The sequence below is a fragment of the Salvelinus namaycush genome, chromosome 20 (genome assembly GCF_016432855.1).
Source record: "Salvelinus namaycush isolate Seneca chromosome 20, SaNama_1.0, whole genome shotgun sequence".
In the NCBI taxonomy this organism is placed as follows: Eukaryota; Metazoa; Chordata; class Actinopteri; order Salmoniformes; family Salmonidae; genus Salvelinus; species Salvelinus namaycush.
The window spans coordinates 38,792,855-38,810,544 of record NC_052326.1 but is presented as its reverse complement, the minus strand read 5'-3'; the positions used below and the strand labels follow the sequence as shown (position 1 = coordinate 38,810,544).

The 17,690-nt window shown below is 44.3% G+C and overlaps 1 protein-coding gene across 1 annotated transcript in view; it reads right to left on the bottom strand.

Moving 5' to 3' along the window:
* Positions 1–17,690, bottom strand: part of LOC120064802 (metabotropic glutamate receptor 2-like) — a 59,916-nt gene that overhangs the window by 6,566 nt on the left and 35,660 nt on the right. The window contains exons 2-8 of the mRNA XM_039015401.1: positions 9,084–9,353; positions 8,734–8,913; positions 8,128–8,518; positions 3,433–3,551; positions 3,003–3,167; positions 815–928; positions 253–684 (exon numbers count right to left, since the gene is read on the bottom strand). Of these exons, the coding sequence (XP_038871329.1) occupies positions 253–684; positions 815–928; positions 3,003–3,167; positions 3,433–3,551; positions 8,128–8,518; positions 8,734–8,913; positions 9,084–9,353 (1,671 nt within the window). The remainder of the gene's footprint in view (positions 1–252; positions 685–814; positions 929–3,002; positions 3,168–3,432; positions 3,552–8,127; positions 8,519–8,733; positions 8,914–9,083; positions 9,354–17,690) is intronic.

The following is a 17,690-nucleotide window of genomic DNA, read 5'->3' as shown; positions in this document are numbered from 1 at the left end:
TTGAGTAGTGAAAAGTATATTAATATAGAGAAGTATTATATCTCTATGCTCTTGTGACAGGCATCACTGTCATTGTGCTTGCTTAACAGTATAGCTTCCGTCCCTGTCCCTCACTGGGATCCTCTGCCTTGCAAACACACATGACCGCCCGCTTGACAACACCTTATTACTCTATAGAAAATCAAATGATTTGACAGCATGAGTGGAAACATTTCAGGCTGGGGGTTAGGAATCCAACTTTGTTATACCCACCTCCTTCCTGACGCCAGGCATCTCCACCAGGAGCCAGACCAAGGCCACCAGGAGCTGACAGGAGATCAGCCCGCCACAAATAGCCACCTGGGAGGCCGGGCTGATGAACCGTGGCCGTGTGGCCCCGTCCTTCACCCCGCTGAAGATCCGCGCAATGCGGTTGGTCTTGGTGAGGAGCGCCGAGTAGCACACGGCAAAGGAGGTGCCCAGGCCGAGTCGACGTAGGGTACACACGGCCGTGGAGGGCTTGGCGATGTAGATGAAGGTCATGCTGTAGCACATCAGGACCCCCAGCAGGAGGATGTAGGACAGCTCTCGCCCACTGGCTTTGACCACTGGGGTGTCGTTGTGCTTGAAGAACAGGCCCACCACGGAGAGGGTACACAACATGCCCAGGCAGGAGATGGTGACCGGCCCAATAGCCCAGGCATCCTAAATCAAATCAAGGTTAATTTAAAGTGTTATTTCACATGTATAAGTTGCAAAACACTTTACAGATTCTTTTTTTTAAAAGGGAAGAAAATAGCAGCAAAAGGAGGGAGAGGGAAAACAGTGACAGTACCTCCCAGCGGATGTACTCCTCTGGCAGGTCGAAACAGCCTGTCAGGTTGGCCTGAGGCCACTGTCCAAAGCTACAGTCTGCACAGGTGAACTCATCCAGCAGGTACTGGTAGGGCTGGCAGGGGGAAAGGAAGTGTATAGTCCCAAATAGATGGTTTGTAGATGTTCAGTAGTTGTTAAACTAACTATCGACAATATTTGATGAGCGCCTTTGGAACATCTACATTTTAAAAAGTCTAACAACTCAATTTAATATACACCATCACAATAAATCTATTATTTATTAGTCATTATGATATGAAGAAAATGTATTTCAGAAGAACAGACAGAATATGAGTTGGCCTACTGTATGTTAACTGGCTATGTTCAATGCCATACTCTGTTTGCTTGTTCATTTAGCAGACAAGATATGCTTAGAAGTCTGGTGCCATTACTTAGTTTTATCTGATTTTATAGGAAGAAGAATATCATTGAACTTAGCTGAATTAAATAGAAAGCAGCGAGTGAGCATATGAAGTGGCTAAATTGAGCATAAAAGTGATCATTGGAAACAGGTCCTATATGCTACATTTAGAGTCATTTGTCAACTTTAGTTGTGAATGATACAATCCTTAGAATGTCATATATGGGCTGCATGGTGCAACTATAGGTTATTGATGATTTTAGAAAGTGACAAAAAAAAGCTTGCGCTCTGTTCCTTGCCACAGGCTGCACAGCTGTTCTCTCATCAAGTGATCATATTTTCACTCATCAGACTACTCTCAACTTAATCTTGTCTTCCCTAATATGTCAAATTAGTTTAGATTGAGAATGGCCCATTATCAAATGGGCAGGAACAGGGGCAGGGGCCTCCATTCGAACTCAAATAGCGAATGGAGGCCGCGCGCTTTCCTAACGGAGCTGTGCTTAATATGAACAACTGATATGAACAACTGAAAAATATAAGAATACTTATTTCCCTCCATGCATCAACCACTGTTTGAGGAGCATGCCCTTGATGACCGACAGGTGATATTCCGCCCAAACTCTGTTTGCCATGGCCTCTTCAACCTTGTTCCTGCAGCTACCCAGTGCTTAATTCTGCTCAGGAACATCAATAGTAACATGTTTTCGCAACTAAACATATTTCACTAAACTGTTGACAGTCTCTCTGCATGCTCAATAAAGGAATAAAGGAGAGGAGATGGAAACACATGGTGGTGAGATATTCTGTATAACTGAAGGTATCGTGTCACTCAATATGTTTTTCCCCCAGACTCATGGATAGAAATGTTGGAGCGTAGCATAAGGTAACCAGTCCATCCAGTATGCATAATAATACAGTCCACACTCAAAGGCTAGACCAATTATGTACCAAAGACATCTTAAATCAGTTTTGTTTTATGTTTTTCTGCCATGTGTAATATGCAGTTGGCTATGTATGGTATAAGGGCACAATCATAATTTTTATTCCGTTTTTTTGTTGGCTTAGGCTCATAAGCCTATGCATATCAATAAGCTCTAATATGTGTTTTGAATTAATCATCACCTTATAAAGCGCTGTCCATTTAGTTGTGTTAGGCTTTGAAACAACATCCACAACAACCATGTTTTACACTGTTTCAGCCTGCTGTTGAACTTCTTTCTTCAATTTGATCATCACAGTGAGGTGAGTTTTAATATACTATAGGCCTACTGTTCTGATGTGTTTGATGTGATTTTCAAAGGCATTTGCATTGATGTCAGAGTGGTTAGAGGGACAATAGAGCCCTGAGTACCAGGCCATTAGGACCTGATGGAGGAACAATAGAGCCCTGAGTACCAGGCCATTAGGACCTGATGCAGGGACAATAGAGCCCTGAGTACCAGGCCATTAGGACCTGGTTGTAGTTAGCAAGTTGGGTACTACCAAAGCATGTCCAGAGTGCATAAAAGGATATTACCGTGACTCAATGGTCACACTTAATTTTACTGCAGTCATGACTCATCACTGCCAGTGTGGCGGTAACATGGTCACTGCAACAGCCCTATCCTAACCCTAAACTTAATCTTTAAAAAAATAAGGTAGTGTATTTTCAACTGGCAGAAATGAATGGTGCCGGGTAGAACACACCCTCAAAGTGAGCTACTGACTAACAGAAGATAAACTATACAATGACAGAATAGTGTAATCTCTTACACTCTTCTCTCCTTGCTTGTGGATGTATTACCTGGCAGGGGATGCAGATCCAGCAGCACACGTCTCCAGGCTGCATGCTCTTCACCTCGTTCTTCCTACAGGGGTCGCTGCACTGGGAGGTGGGGGGCCCCTCGCCCGGGCCCCTCCATGGCACCTGGCTGGTGTTTAGGATGAGGCCCTGGGCCCAGTAGCCCACCTTTAGAGAACAGGAGTGGAGAGGAGAGATACTTTGTTAAAACAGAAATGTGTCTTCTGCCTTTTTCCCAATCTCGCACACACACACACACACACACACACACACACACACACACACACACACACACACACACACACACACACACACACACACACACACACACACACACACACACACACACACACACACACACACACACACACACACACGGTGAGAGGCACATGGTCAGCCGCAGTACAGCACCCCTGGATGGAGAGCTACATACCTTCCTGTACACGTATTTATCCTCCTCTTTGTGGTAGTGGAAGATGTTGTAGCGGCCCAGACTGTCTCCGTAGGCGTCAAAACGCACCATGTTCTCCGTGTCCGCAGGTCTGAAGGGAGCTGAGGGAAACAGAAGAGCGGATAATATTCAGCCAATCTTGCCTTGGACTGTCACAACTTCCGCCGAAGTCGGCTCCTCTCCTTGTTTGGGCGACGTTCGGCGGTCGACGTCACCGGTCTTCTAGCCATCGCCGCTCCACTTTTCATTGTTCCATTTGTTTTGTCTTGTTTCCCCGCACACCTGGTTTACATTCCCTAATTACACTACATATATATTCCCTCTGTTCCCCCCATGTCTTTGTGTGGAATTGTTTTTTTTCATGTTTTGTGTGACTCGCCAGGCTGTTTTTTCCCTGGGTACAGTGTTTAACCCGAAGTATGTTTAATTGTTAAACATTTGCATTATTGTGACTGTTGTCACGCTTTTCACTTTTGCCATTGGCTGGAGGTTTTTGACGCAGTTGCGTCCGTCTGTTGTTGCTTCTGCCAAATAAAGTGTGCGCCTGATCACAACTCTCTGCTCTCCTGCACCTGACTTCTATACCAGTAGCACACAACCTGACATGGACAATGGAAATAGATTTCAGAAATGCTTCTATATTGTTATTATTATTATTATTGTTATAGGGTGTGATGCCTTCTTCAGGGTTTCAGATGAGGGGAAACAGAAATATATAAATTATGACATTTAAGAGGAAAGAAAACCCTTCCTCTTTAGTTAGATATTGAGTTTTAATATGTAGTAAAACATTTGTCTCACATACTTAGATGTTATGTAAAAGTTTCCTTCATCGAATCCGTTTTCTTTTTAATTAATTCCTTTAATGCAAACATCCATTCGTGAGGCATGTTCTCAAAATACTGCAGGTTGCTTGCAAAGCATCTTACTCAGTCTCTATTTGTTACTGATGATCCCATAGATGTTAATTCATGTTTTATCACTACAAATTGAATCTTCACCAAACCTTTCTCAACTCCACAGGGACACAACATCAACTGAAAAAACAATCTCATGTTCAATCCAGATTAGCATTTGTTTCAAATTGCCCCAATTTGCCAATATTCATGATTAAATAAAAAAATGTAATACTCAATTATATTTAGACATCAGTCTAGGAGAAGCTCAGGGTAATAATAGGATTACTCTGTGATTCTGAGTTGCTTGCAGAGCGCTTACCTTCTGTGTGTTATTACATTGAAAATAAGAAAAGTAAGAATAAAACATTTCATAAACATTATATATCTATATATTAGTATATCTAAACTTGTGTCACACCCTGGCCTTAGTTATCTTTGTTTTCATTATTATTTTAGTTAGGTCAGGGTGTGACATGGTGAAGTATGTGTTTTTGTATTGTCTAGGGTGTTGTATGGTTTAGGGGGTTAAGTAGAGTAGATGGTTTAGTGTTCAGTGTAGGTGTCTAGGAAAGTCTATGGTTGCCTGAATTGGTTCTCAATTAGAGACAGCTGGTTATTGTTGTCTCTGATTGGGAGCCATATTTAAGGCAGCCATAGGCTTTAGCTGGTTGTGGGTAATTGTCTATGTGTAGTGTTTGTGTCAGCACTATCTGTCTTTATAGCTTCACGGTCGTCAGTTTTGTTATTTTGTTAGTTCGTGATTAGTTGTTTGTTTCTTGTTTGTTTTTTCTCTCTTCTTTATATAAAGAGGATGTATTTTGCACACGCTGCGCCTTGGTCCAATCTCTCACAGCAAGACGATCGTGACAGAATTACCCACCAATCTAGGACCAAGCGGCGTGTCAAGCGGCAACAGGACCCACCTACACAGGATTCATGGACATGGGAGGAGATACTGGATGGTAAGGGACCTTGGGCACAACCGGGAGAATATCGCCTCCCTCGTGAAGAGCTGGAGGCAGCTAAAGCCGAGAGGAGGCGATATGAGGAGGCAGCACGGAAGCAAGGCTGGAAGCCCGTGAGTACAACCCAAAAATTTCTTGGGGGGGGTCTTAAAGGGAGTGTGGCGAAGTCAGGTAGGAGACCAGCGCCTACTCCCTGTACTTACCGTGGAGAGCGAGAGTACGGGCAGACACCGTGTTACGCAGTAGAGCGCATGGTGTCTCCTGTACGCGTGCATAGCCCGGTTCGGTACATTCCAGCTCCACGTATCGGCCGGGCTAGATTGAGCGTTGAGCCGGATGTCATGAAGCCGGCCCAACGCATCTGGCCACCAGTGCGTCTCCTCGGGCCGGCTTACATGGCACCAGCCTTACGCATGGTGTCCCCGGTTCGCCTACATAGCCCGGTGCGGGTTATTCCACCTCCCCGCACTGGTCGGGCGACGGGGAGCATACAACCAGGTAAGGTTGGACAGGCTCGGTGCTCAAGGGAGCCAGTACGCCTGCACGGTCCGGTATTTCCGGCGCCACCTCCCCGCTCCAGCCCAGTACCACCAGTGCCTACACCACGCACCACGCTTCCTGTGCGTCTTCAGAGCCCTGTGCCTCCTCCACGCACTAGCTCTATGGTGCGTGTCTCCAGCCCTTTACCACCAGTGCCTACACCACGCACCAAGCCTCCTGTGTGTCCCCAGAGTCCTGTGCGTCCTGTTGCTGCTCCCCGCACTAGCCCTGAGATGCGTGTCCTCAGCCCGGTACCACCAGTTCCGGCACCACGCACTAGGCCTAATGTGCGTCCCCAGGGTCCAGCATGCCCTGTTCCTTCTCCCCGCACTAGCCCTGAGATGCGTGTCCTCAGCCCGGTACCTCCAGTTCCGGCACCACGCACCAGGCCTACAGTGCGTCTCAGCCGGCCAGAGTCTGCCGTCTGCCCAACGGCGCCTGAACTGCCCGTCTGCCCAACGGCGCCTGAACTGCCCGTCTGCCCAACGGCGCCTGAACTGCCCGTCTGTCAAACGGCGCCTGAACTGCCCGTCTGCCCAACGCCGTCTGAACTGTCCGTCTGCCAAGCGCCGCATGAACGGCCCGTCTGTACTGAGTATTCAAAGCCGCCCGTCTGTACTGAGCCTGCAAAGCCGCCCGTCTGCCATGAGCCTTCAGAGCCGTCCGCCAGACAGGAGCCGCTAGAGCCGTCCGCCAGACAGGAGCCGCTAGAGCCTTCCGCCAGACAGGAGCCGCTAGAGCCTTCCGCCAGACAGGATCAGCCAGAGCCTTCCGCCAGACAGGATCAGCCAGAGCCTTCCGCCAGACAGGATCAGCCAGAGCCTTCCGCCAGACAGGATCAGCCAGAGCCTTCCGCCAGACCGGATCAGCCAGAGCCTTCCGCCAGACCGGATCAGCCAGAGCCTTCCGCCAGACCGGATCAGCCAGAGCCTTCCGCCAGACCGGATCAGCCAGAGCCTTCCGCCAGACCGGATCAGCCAGAGCCTTCAGCCAGCCATGAGCAGCCAGATCCGTCAGCCAGCCATGAGCAGCCAGATCCGTCAGCCAGCCATGAGCAGCCAGATCCGTCAGCCAGCCATGAGCAGCCAGATCCGTCAGCCAGCCATAAGCCGTCCAGCCAGGATCCGCCAGAGCCGTCATCCAGCCAGGATCCGCCAGAGCCGTCATCCAGCCAGGATCCGCCAGAGCCGTCATCCAGCCAGGATCCGCCAGAGCCAGCCAGCCAGGATCCGCCAGCCAGCCAGGATCCGCCAGAGCCAGCCAGCCAGGATCCGCCATCCAGCCAGGATCCGTCCCTCAGTCCGGAGCTGCCGTCCCTCAGTCCGGAGCTGCCGTCCCTCAGTCCGGAGCTGCCCCTTAGTTCGGTGCTGCCCCTCAGTCCAGTGCTGCCCCTCAGTCCGGTGCTGCCCCTTAATCCAGTGGGGTTAATGTGGAGGGTGGTCATTTGGAGGAGGCTACGAAAGCGGGTAGTGACTATGGTGGGGTGGGGACCACGACCAGTGCCAGAGCCGCCACCGTGGACAGACGCCCACCCAGACCCTCCCCTAGACTTTATGCTGGTGCGCCCGGAGTTCGCACCTTAAGGGGGGGGTTATGTCACACCCTGGCCTTAGTTATCTTTGTTTTCATTATTATTTTAGTTAGGTCAGGGTGTGACATGGTGAAGTATGTGTTTTTGTATTGTCTAGGGTGTTGTATGGTTTAGGGGGTTAAGTAGAGTAGATGGTTTAGTGTTCAGTGTAGGTGTCTAGGAAAGTCTATGGTTGCCTGAATTGGTTCTCAATTAGAGACAGCTGGTTATTGTTGTCTCTGATTGGGAGCCATATTTAAGGCAGCCATAGGCTTTAGCTGGTTGTGGGTAATTGTCTATGTGTAGTGTTTGTGTCAGCACTATCTGTCTTTATAGCTTCACGGTCGTCAGTTTTGTTATTTTGTTAGTTCGTGATTAGTTGTTCGTTTCTTGTTTGTTTTTTCTCTCTTCTTTATATAAAGAGGATGTATTTTGCACACGCTGCGCCTTGGTCCAATCTCTCACAGCAAGACGATCGTGACAACTTGTGTGGTGAATGAAGTATAGGCTAACATTGTGATATAGACAGTAATCATGTCACCTGACCTTATATGGCTGTTAAGGCCATAAAAATTGAATTACATTACCCACAGAATTGGGTGCACTCAATATGGCCACCCGTCCACCCATTATGGAATATTTATAAGAATGATGATGGCCCCTTCTGGTAACGCTATTTCTATTATTTGACTGCTTCACTCACCATCAAACTTGGCCTTGAGGATGAAGTCTCTATAGAACCTCTTCCCGGTGCCTGGTTTCATGGCATCACATATCTTGGTGGCATTGGGTAGGCACACCGCCTGCCTCATATTATGCAGGGCATGAGCCATGGCATACACCGCGTTGACTACAAACATGATCTTGGACTCCTGCTCAAACTTGCCGTCCCGCAGACTGTGTTCGCTACAACCAGGCTCTGTGAGACTACAGTCGAAGCGGTGCTCCCAGAATTCTCTGAACCAGGGGTTCCGTGTGTTAGTGTAGGGGTTCAGCTTGGTGAAGTAGTCTGCAAACTCCCGGATGGGGTAGGAGGCCAGCTCGATGGTGAAGGCCCCCTCTGCTGCCGTCTCGCTTCCCCTCACCACGCTCTCCTGAAAATCATTCACATTTTATAATTAATTGGAATGAAAACATAACATTTCTTACTTAACTTACATCTGCAGTTACCAAAATTACAATCACAAAACATGACATTTTATCGAAAACAGCAGTAAAATGACGGGAATCAATTATTATACAGGAATTGGTTCTATAATTGTTAGGGAATCGGGAATCAACTATTTTTGAATGGACTACCAGGCCCTACCTGCGCCCCCCAGCCATCGCTGGCCACCCAAGTGAAGGTGCTGTTCATGCGAGCAGCAGCCACCAGCAGCTCCCTGGCATCCTCACTGCGTGTGAACAGGATGACCACCTTGGCGTTGGACTTCTGCTGCAGCGAGCGGATCACCTGGTCGTAGCTGAACCGGTTCATCGAGCGGCTCACCTGTTTGACCAACAAATTAATTATGTACTAACTTATAATTATTGCATGTTACAATAAGACACAGTAGTCTTCAACACTATTGAATCATTTACACTATATTAATTATTTAGCTGTGACAGGGGCAACAACAACAATAACAGCAACGAACAAACAAATAACAACCGGCTGACCTTAGCCGAGGTGGCGATGCAGATTTGGCGGGCGCGGGCCTCCTGCTGGAAGGCATCGATGCCCGTCTCACCGTAGTCACCCTCAGATGCCACAGTGGACACGTAGGTCCAGTTGAAGTAGCGCAGGATCTCAGCGATGGCCTTGGCCTGGTAGAAATCAGGCGGCACGGTGCGGGCGAAGTAGTCGTAGCGAGACTTGTCACTGAGCTTGGCGCTGGTGGAGGCATAGCTGATCTGAGGGATCTGGAAGAGGCGGAGGAGGTTGGCCACCTGGTGAGGGAGGTAGGGAGGGATAGGGAGCGAGGGAGAGAGGTAGTGGGGGAGGGAGGGAGGGAGGGAGGGAGGGAGGGAGGGAGGGAGGGAGGGAGGGAGGGAGGGAGGGAGGGAGGGAGGGAGGGAAGGAGGAAGGGAGGGAGGGAAGGAGAAAGAGAAAGAGAGGGAGGGAGTGAAAGAGGGAGAGGGATGGAGGGAGGGAGGGAGGGAGGGAGGAAGGAAGGAAGAGAAGTAGGGAGAGAGAAAGGAAGGGAGAGAGAGGGAGGGAGAGAGAGAGAGAGAGGAGGTATGGAGAGAGGGAGAGAGGAAGGTATAAACTATGTTAGGTAGTCCCAGACATTCATCACCTACACTTACATGTGCTAAACACCGTAAGGGAGCTTCTTCCTCATGTCAAATTCACACTGACTATAATCATCACAGTTCTCATTTAAATGACTCACACAGAGTGACAATGGCTACAGCCTCTGTATGGTTGTAGGAGATATATATGATAGACAGTGCCCGCCTTTGGTTAGGTGATCTCAACCGGCACACATATTTTATAAGTAAACTAACAAAACAACTACAGCACACCATTCTCTCTGTTTTCAGAGCTAATTTTTCATTCAGTGATATCAGATCCGCAGCCCCAGTCCAAAGGTGTCTATGACTGCTTCCTAAGTGGCACCTTATTCCCTATATATTGGCTCTGGCCAAAAGTAGTGCACTATATAGGGAATAGGGTGCTATTTGGTTTAGCAGACTCGCATAAATCTTTAATATCTCTACACCTCAGAGGACCCTCTTAAGAAAATCTTCTGCTGTCCAAAAATGTCTATCTCTTTATCTCTGCAGCCTCAGTCCAAAAATGCCTATCTCTACTGTATCTCTGTACCTCGGAGGATTCTCTTTTGAAAAGCTTCTGCTGTCTACAGGGCCGGTTCCAGGTATAAGCAACATAAGTGACCACTTAGGGCCCCGCAGCCACTAGGGCCCATGGCAAAATGCGTAGAATTGCAGGGAATTAACTCTAAAACTTCATTTTTTTCTATCAGGTGCCTACCTGAGGGTTTGACATTGTAGATAGAGAGAGGTCACCAGCCAATGCCCCTTTCACATGTCACACAATCTAACACTATCACCAACCCTGTCTACAATGTCAGTTATCCACATTACCTGGAGCAAGAGCCACCCATCCCAATACAGATGGAAGAAATGGATAACAACCATATCTGTTTAATTATGTGATAACAACCAGAACTTTGAGATAAGAACTTTAGACGCTTGTTTTACCCAGGGCCAGACACACTAAAGCCGCCAGATAGGCAGACTGAGGTGTGTGCGTGTGTTGTGGAATCTACCATTGATATTTCAACACCATAAGCTTATTATGCCCCAAATAACTCAGACATCATCTATTGATCTACCACGTGGAAGCTATTGAAAGCGGACGTTGCTGAGAGAGACATAGGCCTAATCACATAATTGAATAGAACAATATTATATAGTACCTCAGTGGAAAGCAGAACATGTTGAATATATAGTCAACATCGATTAGTGTGCGTGTGTGTGTCTATTTAGTTTTACTATCCTTTTGGGGTCCAGAAGTCCTCCCAAGTAAAACAAGGAAAATTGTGGGGACATTTCGCCGGTCCCCACAAGGAAAAAGGCTATTTAAGGCTTAGGGATTAGGTTTAGGGTTAGGGTTAAAATTAGGGTTAGGGGTTAGGGTTAGGAGTTAGGGTTAGGTTTAGGGTTAAGATTAGGGTTAAAGAAAGGGGTTAGGGAAAATAGGACTTTGAATGGGAATCAATTGTTTGGTCCCCACAAAGAGAGTAAAACAAATGTGTGTGTGTGCGTGCTCGAGCATTTGTGTGTATGCCCATGTTTGTTCTTGTAATACCACTGTAACTACCACCTTCTCCCTCTAGCACATTAGGATGCCTAGGTGCTTCCACAGCCCTACCATTCCCATGGACCTCATTTAACACTAATCCACTTTCAGATTTTCATTATTTCACCTGCCTTCCCTTCCCAACACATGACAATAGAATAGTGACTTAATGGGAAAAGGAAGCCCAAAGCTTCATTTTTCTAACTTTTTAGTTTACTAATTAGTGGCTGAAAAACTGAAGGGATGATGTACCCCACCACTTTATTTTAAGAATGTGAAATGCCAGAATAATAGTAGAGAGAATGATTTATTTCAGATTTTATTTCTTTCATCACATTCCCAGTGGGTCAGAAGTTTACATACACTCAATTAGTATTTGGTAGCATTGCATATAAATTGTTTAACTTGGGTCAAACATTTTGGGTAGCCTTCCACAAGCTTCCCACAATAAGTTGGATGAATTTTGGCCAAATGCTCCTGACAGAACTGGTGTAACTGAGTCAGGTTTGTAGGCCTCCTTGCTCGCACACGCTTTTTCAGTTCTGCCCATAAATTTCTATAGGATTGAGGTCAGGGCTTTGTGATTGCCACTCCAAAACATAAGAATATTATGAGACAGATATCCATCTTCATTTGAGGAGATTAATCCAGTATTTGATAGTTCTTGCACATCATTAATACACCGACACAGTTCTGTGTCTGTGCAGAATAGCCTACAGTATACTGTATAATACTCTGTGTAGCATGTGTTGTGAGACGCCCCATGCCATGCCGTGTATGTTCCCATTACACATGGAAAGTAGAAATGTCTTGAGTCATAAGTATTCAACCCCTTTGTTATGGCAAGCCTAAATAAGTTCAGGAGTAAAAATGTGCTTAACAAGTCACATAATAAGTTGCATGTTTGACATGATTTTTGAATGACTACCTCATCTCTGTACCCCACACATACAATTATCGGTAAGGTCCCTCAGTCGAGCAGTGAATTTCAAGCAGTGAAAGATTCAACCACAAAGACCACAGAGGTTTTCCAGACATTAAATATACCTTTGAGCATGGTGAAGTTATTAATTACACTTTGGGTGGTGTATCAATACACCTAGTCACTACAAAGATACAGGCGTCCTTCCTAACTCAGTTCACAAAGAGCAGTGCATCTGCTCAGGGATTTCACCAATGAGGCTAATGGTGACTTTAAAACAGTTACAGAGTTTAATGGCTGTGACAAGAGACAACTCAGGATGGATCAACATCATTGTAGTTACTCCACAATACTAACCTAAATGACCAAGTGAAAAGAAGGAAGCCTGTACCGAATAAAAGTATTCCAAAATATGCATATTGTTTGCAACAAGGCACTAAAGTAATACTGCAAAAATGTGGCAAAGCAATTATATTTTTGTCCTGAATACGAAGTGTTATGTTTGGGGAAAATCCAATACAACACATTACTGAGTACCACTCTCCATATTTTCAAACATAGTGGTGGCTGCATCATGTTATGGGTATGCTTGTTATCATTAAGGATTGGGGGAGTTTATCAGGATAAAAAATAAACTGAATGGAGCTAAGCAAGGGCAAAATCTTAGAGGAAAACTTGGTTCAGTCTGCTTTACACCAGACACTGGGAGACTAATTCATTTTTCAGCAGGACAATAACCTAAAATGCAAGGCTAAATCTACACTGGAGTTGCTTACAAGACGACAGTGAATGTTCCTGGGGCGGGAATGAGTTAAAGAGTTAACTTAAATCTACTTGAAAATCTAAGGCAAGACCTAAAATGGTTGTCTGGCAATGATCAACAACCAATTTGATAGAGTTTGAAGAATTTTGAAAAGAATAATGGGCAAATGTAGCACAATCCAGGTGTGGAAAGCTCTTAGAGACTCACCCAGAAAGACTTACAGCGGTAATCGCTGCCAAAATATTGACTCAGGGGTGTGAATTCATACGTAAATTAAATATTTCTGTATTTCATTTTCAATGAATTTACAAAAATGTCTAAAAACATGTTTTCACTTTGTCATTATGGGATATTGTATGTAGATTGGTGAGGAAAAATATATATTTAATACATGTTGAATTCAGGCTGTAACACAACAAAATGTGGAATAAGTCAAGGGGTATTAATACTTTCTGAAGGCACTGCATGTGTCTTTTTTGATGCTCTATGACTATACAACACTGACACTGGACTGATTACTTCTTCAGAGCACATATGGCCCATGTGCGTCTTGGTTATGTGATGTGATATGGTGTTCATTGTACTCTCTTAAGTCAGATAGGACTAGATTATATCCTCATGTGAGACCCAGCAATTCATTTTTTTACACTTTAATGGACATTGGGTTTTGGTCCGTATCTTTGAGGCCCATACAGTACATGCCACTATGTTAAGTCCTGTTGTTACTTTGAGAGGACATTATGGGCTTGTCAATGATATAACGTGTGGGGTTGTGACCTGGATAACTTTCTCTTCCTGGTTTTTCAAAATGCCAAACACAATTAGCACCTTTTATGTTAGTAGAAGGTAAATGTGTGTAATTCGGTAATTATAATTTTTGTAAGTTTGATATTCAAATTAGTAAATATCTCAGGAATAGTGTGGTGAGTTTTCAGGGCAATGTACTATTTTTTATAACAGCTTCTTAATGTCCTTTGTAGTGGACATCAGGATGTGCTAACTGTTTTTTTCTGTAAAGTTAAATTGTTCATATTTACTGTCATGGCCGTTGTAAGAAGTGGACCAAGGTGCAGCGTGGTGAGCGTACATTTCTCTTTTTATCACTTAATAAATACAGTTGAAGTCGGAAGTTTACATACACCTTAGCCAAATACATTTAAACTCAGTTTTTCACAATTCCTGACATTTAATCCTAGTCAAAAATCCCTGTCTTAGGTCATTTAGGATCACCACTTTATTTTAAGAATGTGAAATGCCAGAATAATAGTAGAGAGAATGATTTATTTCAGATTTTATTTCTTTCATCACATTCCCAGTGGGTCAGAAGTTTACATACACTCAATTAGTATTTGGTAGCATTGCATATAAATTGTTTAACTTGGGTCAAACATTTTGGGTAGCCTTCCACAAGCTTCCCACAATAAGTTGGATGAATTTTGGCCAAATGCTCCTGACAGAACTGGTGTAACTGAGTCAGGTTTGTAGGCCTCCTTGCTCGCACACGCTTTTTCAGTTCTGCCCATAAATTTCTATAGGATTGAGGTCAGGGCTTTGTGATTGCCACTCCAATACCTTGACTTTGTTGTCCTTTAGCCATTTTTCAACAACTTTGGAAGTCTGCTTGGGGTCATTGTCCATTTGGAAGACCCATTTGCGACCAAGCTTTAACTTCCTGACTGATGTCTTGAGATGTTGCTTCAATATATCCACATAATTTTCCTGCTTCATGATGCCATCTATTTTGTGAAGTGCACCAGTCCCTCCTGCAGCAAAGCACCCCAACAACATGATGCTGTCACCCCCATGCTTCACGGTTGGGATGGTGTTCTTTGACTTGCAAGCCTCCCCTTTTTCCTCCAAACATAACGATGGTCATTATGGCCAAACAGTTCTATTTTTGTTTCATCAGACCAGAGGACATTTCTCCAAAAAGTACGATCTTTGTCCCCATGTGCAGTTTCAAACCATAGTCTGTCTTTTTTATGGTGGTTTTGGAGCAGTGGTTTCTTCCTTGCTGAGCGGCCTTTCAGGTTATGTCGATATAGGACTCGTTTTACTATGGATATAGATACTTTTGTACCTGTTTCCTCCAGTATCTTCACAAGGTCCTTTGCTGTTGTTCTGGGATTGATTTGCACCTTTCGCACCAAAGTATGTTCATCTCTAGGACACAGAACGCATCTCCTTCCTGAGCGGTATGACGGCTGCGTGATCCCATGGTGTTTATACTTGCTTACTATTGTTTGTACAGATGAACGTGGACCTTCAGGCGTTTGGAAATTGCTCCCAAGGATGAACCAGACTTGTGAAGCTCTACAATTTTTGTGGAGGTCTTGGCTGATTTCTTTAGATTTTCCCATGATGTCAAGGAAAGAGGCACCGAGTTTGAAGGTAGGCCTTGAAATACATCCCCAGGTACACCTCCAATTGACAAAAATTATGTCAATTAGCCTATCAGAAGCTTCTAAAGCCATGACATTATTTTTTGGAATTTTCCAAGCTGTTTAAGGCACAGTCAACTTAGTGTATGTAAACTTCTGACCCACTGGAATTGTGATACAGTGAATTATAAGTGAAATAATCTGTCTGTAAACAATTGTTGGAAAATTACTTGTGTCATGCACAAAGTAGATGTCTTAACCGACTTGCCAAAACTATAGTTTGTTAGCAAGATATTTGTGGAGTGATTGAAAAACTAGTTTAATTGACTCCAACCTAAGTGTATGTAAACTTCTGACTTCAACTGTATGTTCAAAAACGTTTTTTTTGCTGAGTCTCAGAATGATAATATGCTAATAAGCAGAGTATACTCCTAAAAGAAGTATTGCCATTTGTGTCAGAAATAGAAAAAAGACAAACAAAACAATTAAATAAAAACAAAACAATAGTTTCATAATAAATGTACTGATTACTGCCTACCTACACTGTAGTCAACATTTCTACAGTCCTATGGATGGCATCTTACAGCTGATTGAGAGATTTTGTCCTCCAAATATCTGGGGTATTTAATCTCAAGGACACTGTTCCATAAATAAACATCAGTGCACCAAAGTGGATGGACATAAGGCAAGCTGGAGAGAGCAGAGAGATCAGCTAGTATGGTGAGTGCAACACTAACATACTCTGTGGAGTGTGCCTCCCTAGAGGGTTTCTCTATAAACTGACCGTAGAGTTGGATAGAGGGCACACTTCACACAAAAACCTCATGGGGCTGTCCATGCTGTTACAGAAGTGATAATGGCAAAGATAAGGGATGGTCTCTCTTCCTACCTCGATGGAGTTGACTGACATTAACACTGATCTCAGAACAGTCTTGCGCTTAACCCACTCTGACAGTTTCATTTAAAACTCCCTGTATACCACAGGCCTGGGGGAACAGCAGGCACACTACTGGTTCAAGGGGACAAATTGAGTAAATATGACGTATTTAGACAGGCAAAGTGCAATGCTCACTCTGGATAACAGCAATCCATTCCATGTCCTCTTTCTGTGTAGACGCTGGGACATCTACACTACTGTACGTACAGTACCAGTCAAAAGTTTGGACACACCTACTTATTCAAGGGTTTTTCTTTATTTTTACTATTCTCAATATTGTAGAATAATAGTGAAGACAAATCAAAATATGTATTTTATTTTCGAGATTCTTCAAAGTAGCCACCCTTTGCCTCTATGACAGCTTTGCACACTCATCAGACCAAAGGACAGATTTCCACCGGTGTAATGTCCATTGCTCGTGTTTCTTGGCCCAAGCAAGTCTCTTCTTATTATTGGTGTCCTTTAGTAGTGGTTTCTTTGCAGCAATTTGACCATGAAGGCCTGATTCATGCAGTCTCCTCTGAACAGTTGATGTTGAGATATGTCTGTTACTTGAAGTCTATGAAGCATTTATTTGGGCTATAATCTCTGAGGCTGGTAATTTATCCTCTGCAGCAGGAGTAACTCTGGGTCTTCCTTTCCCGTGGCGGTCCTCATGAGAGCCAGTTTCATCATAGTGCTTGATTGTCTTTGAAATGTCTTGAAATTTTCCTCATTGACTGACCTTCGTGTTTTAAAGTAATGATGCACTGTTGTTTCTCTTTGCTTATTTGAGCTGTACTTTCCATAATATGGACTTGGTCTTTTACCAAATAGGGCTATCTTCTGTATACCACCCCTACATTGTCACAACTCAACTGATTGGCTCAAATGGAATAAGAAGGAAAGAAATTTCACAAATTAACTTTTAACAAGGCACACCTGTTAATTGAAATGCATTCCAGGTGTCTACTTCATGAAGCTGGTTGAGAGAATGCCAATAGTGTGCAAAGCTGTCATCAATGCAAAGCGTGGCTCCTTTAAAGAATCTCAAATATAAAATATATTTTGATTTGTTTAACAGTTGTTTTGGTTACTACATGATTCCATATATTATTTCATAGTTTTGATGTCTTCACTATTATTCTACAATGTAGAAAATAGTACAAATAAAGAAAAACCCTTGAATGAGTAGTTGTATCCAAACTTTTGACTGGTACTTTATATAGTGCGGAGCCGAAGATGGACTGAAATATGAATCCACTAAGAGCATTAAACTGTAACATATAATTAATACAGCACTAAATACAACTGAAGGTCTTGTTAATTGAAGGTCATGTTAACTTGAATAAATACATTTTACTATAAATTGGCAACTTCTATCAATACATAAGATATAGTAGCCAACATTGATTATAGTTGCTTGTATTGGTTACCTGTCTTTGCAACTGTTTTAAGCACAAGAGTGTACTAGGT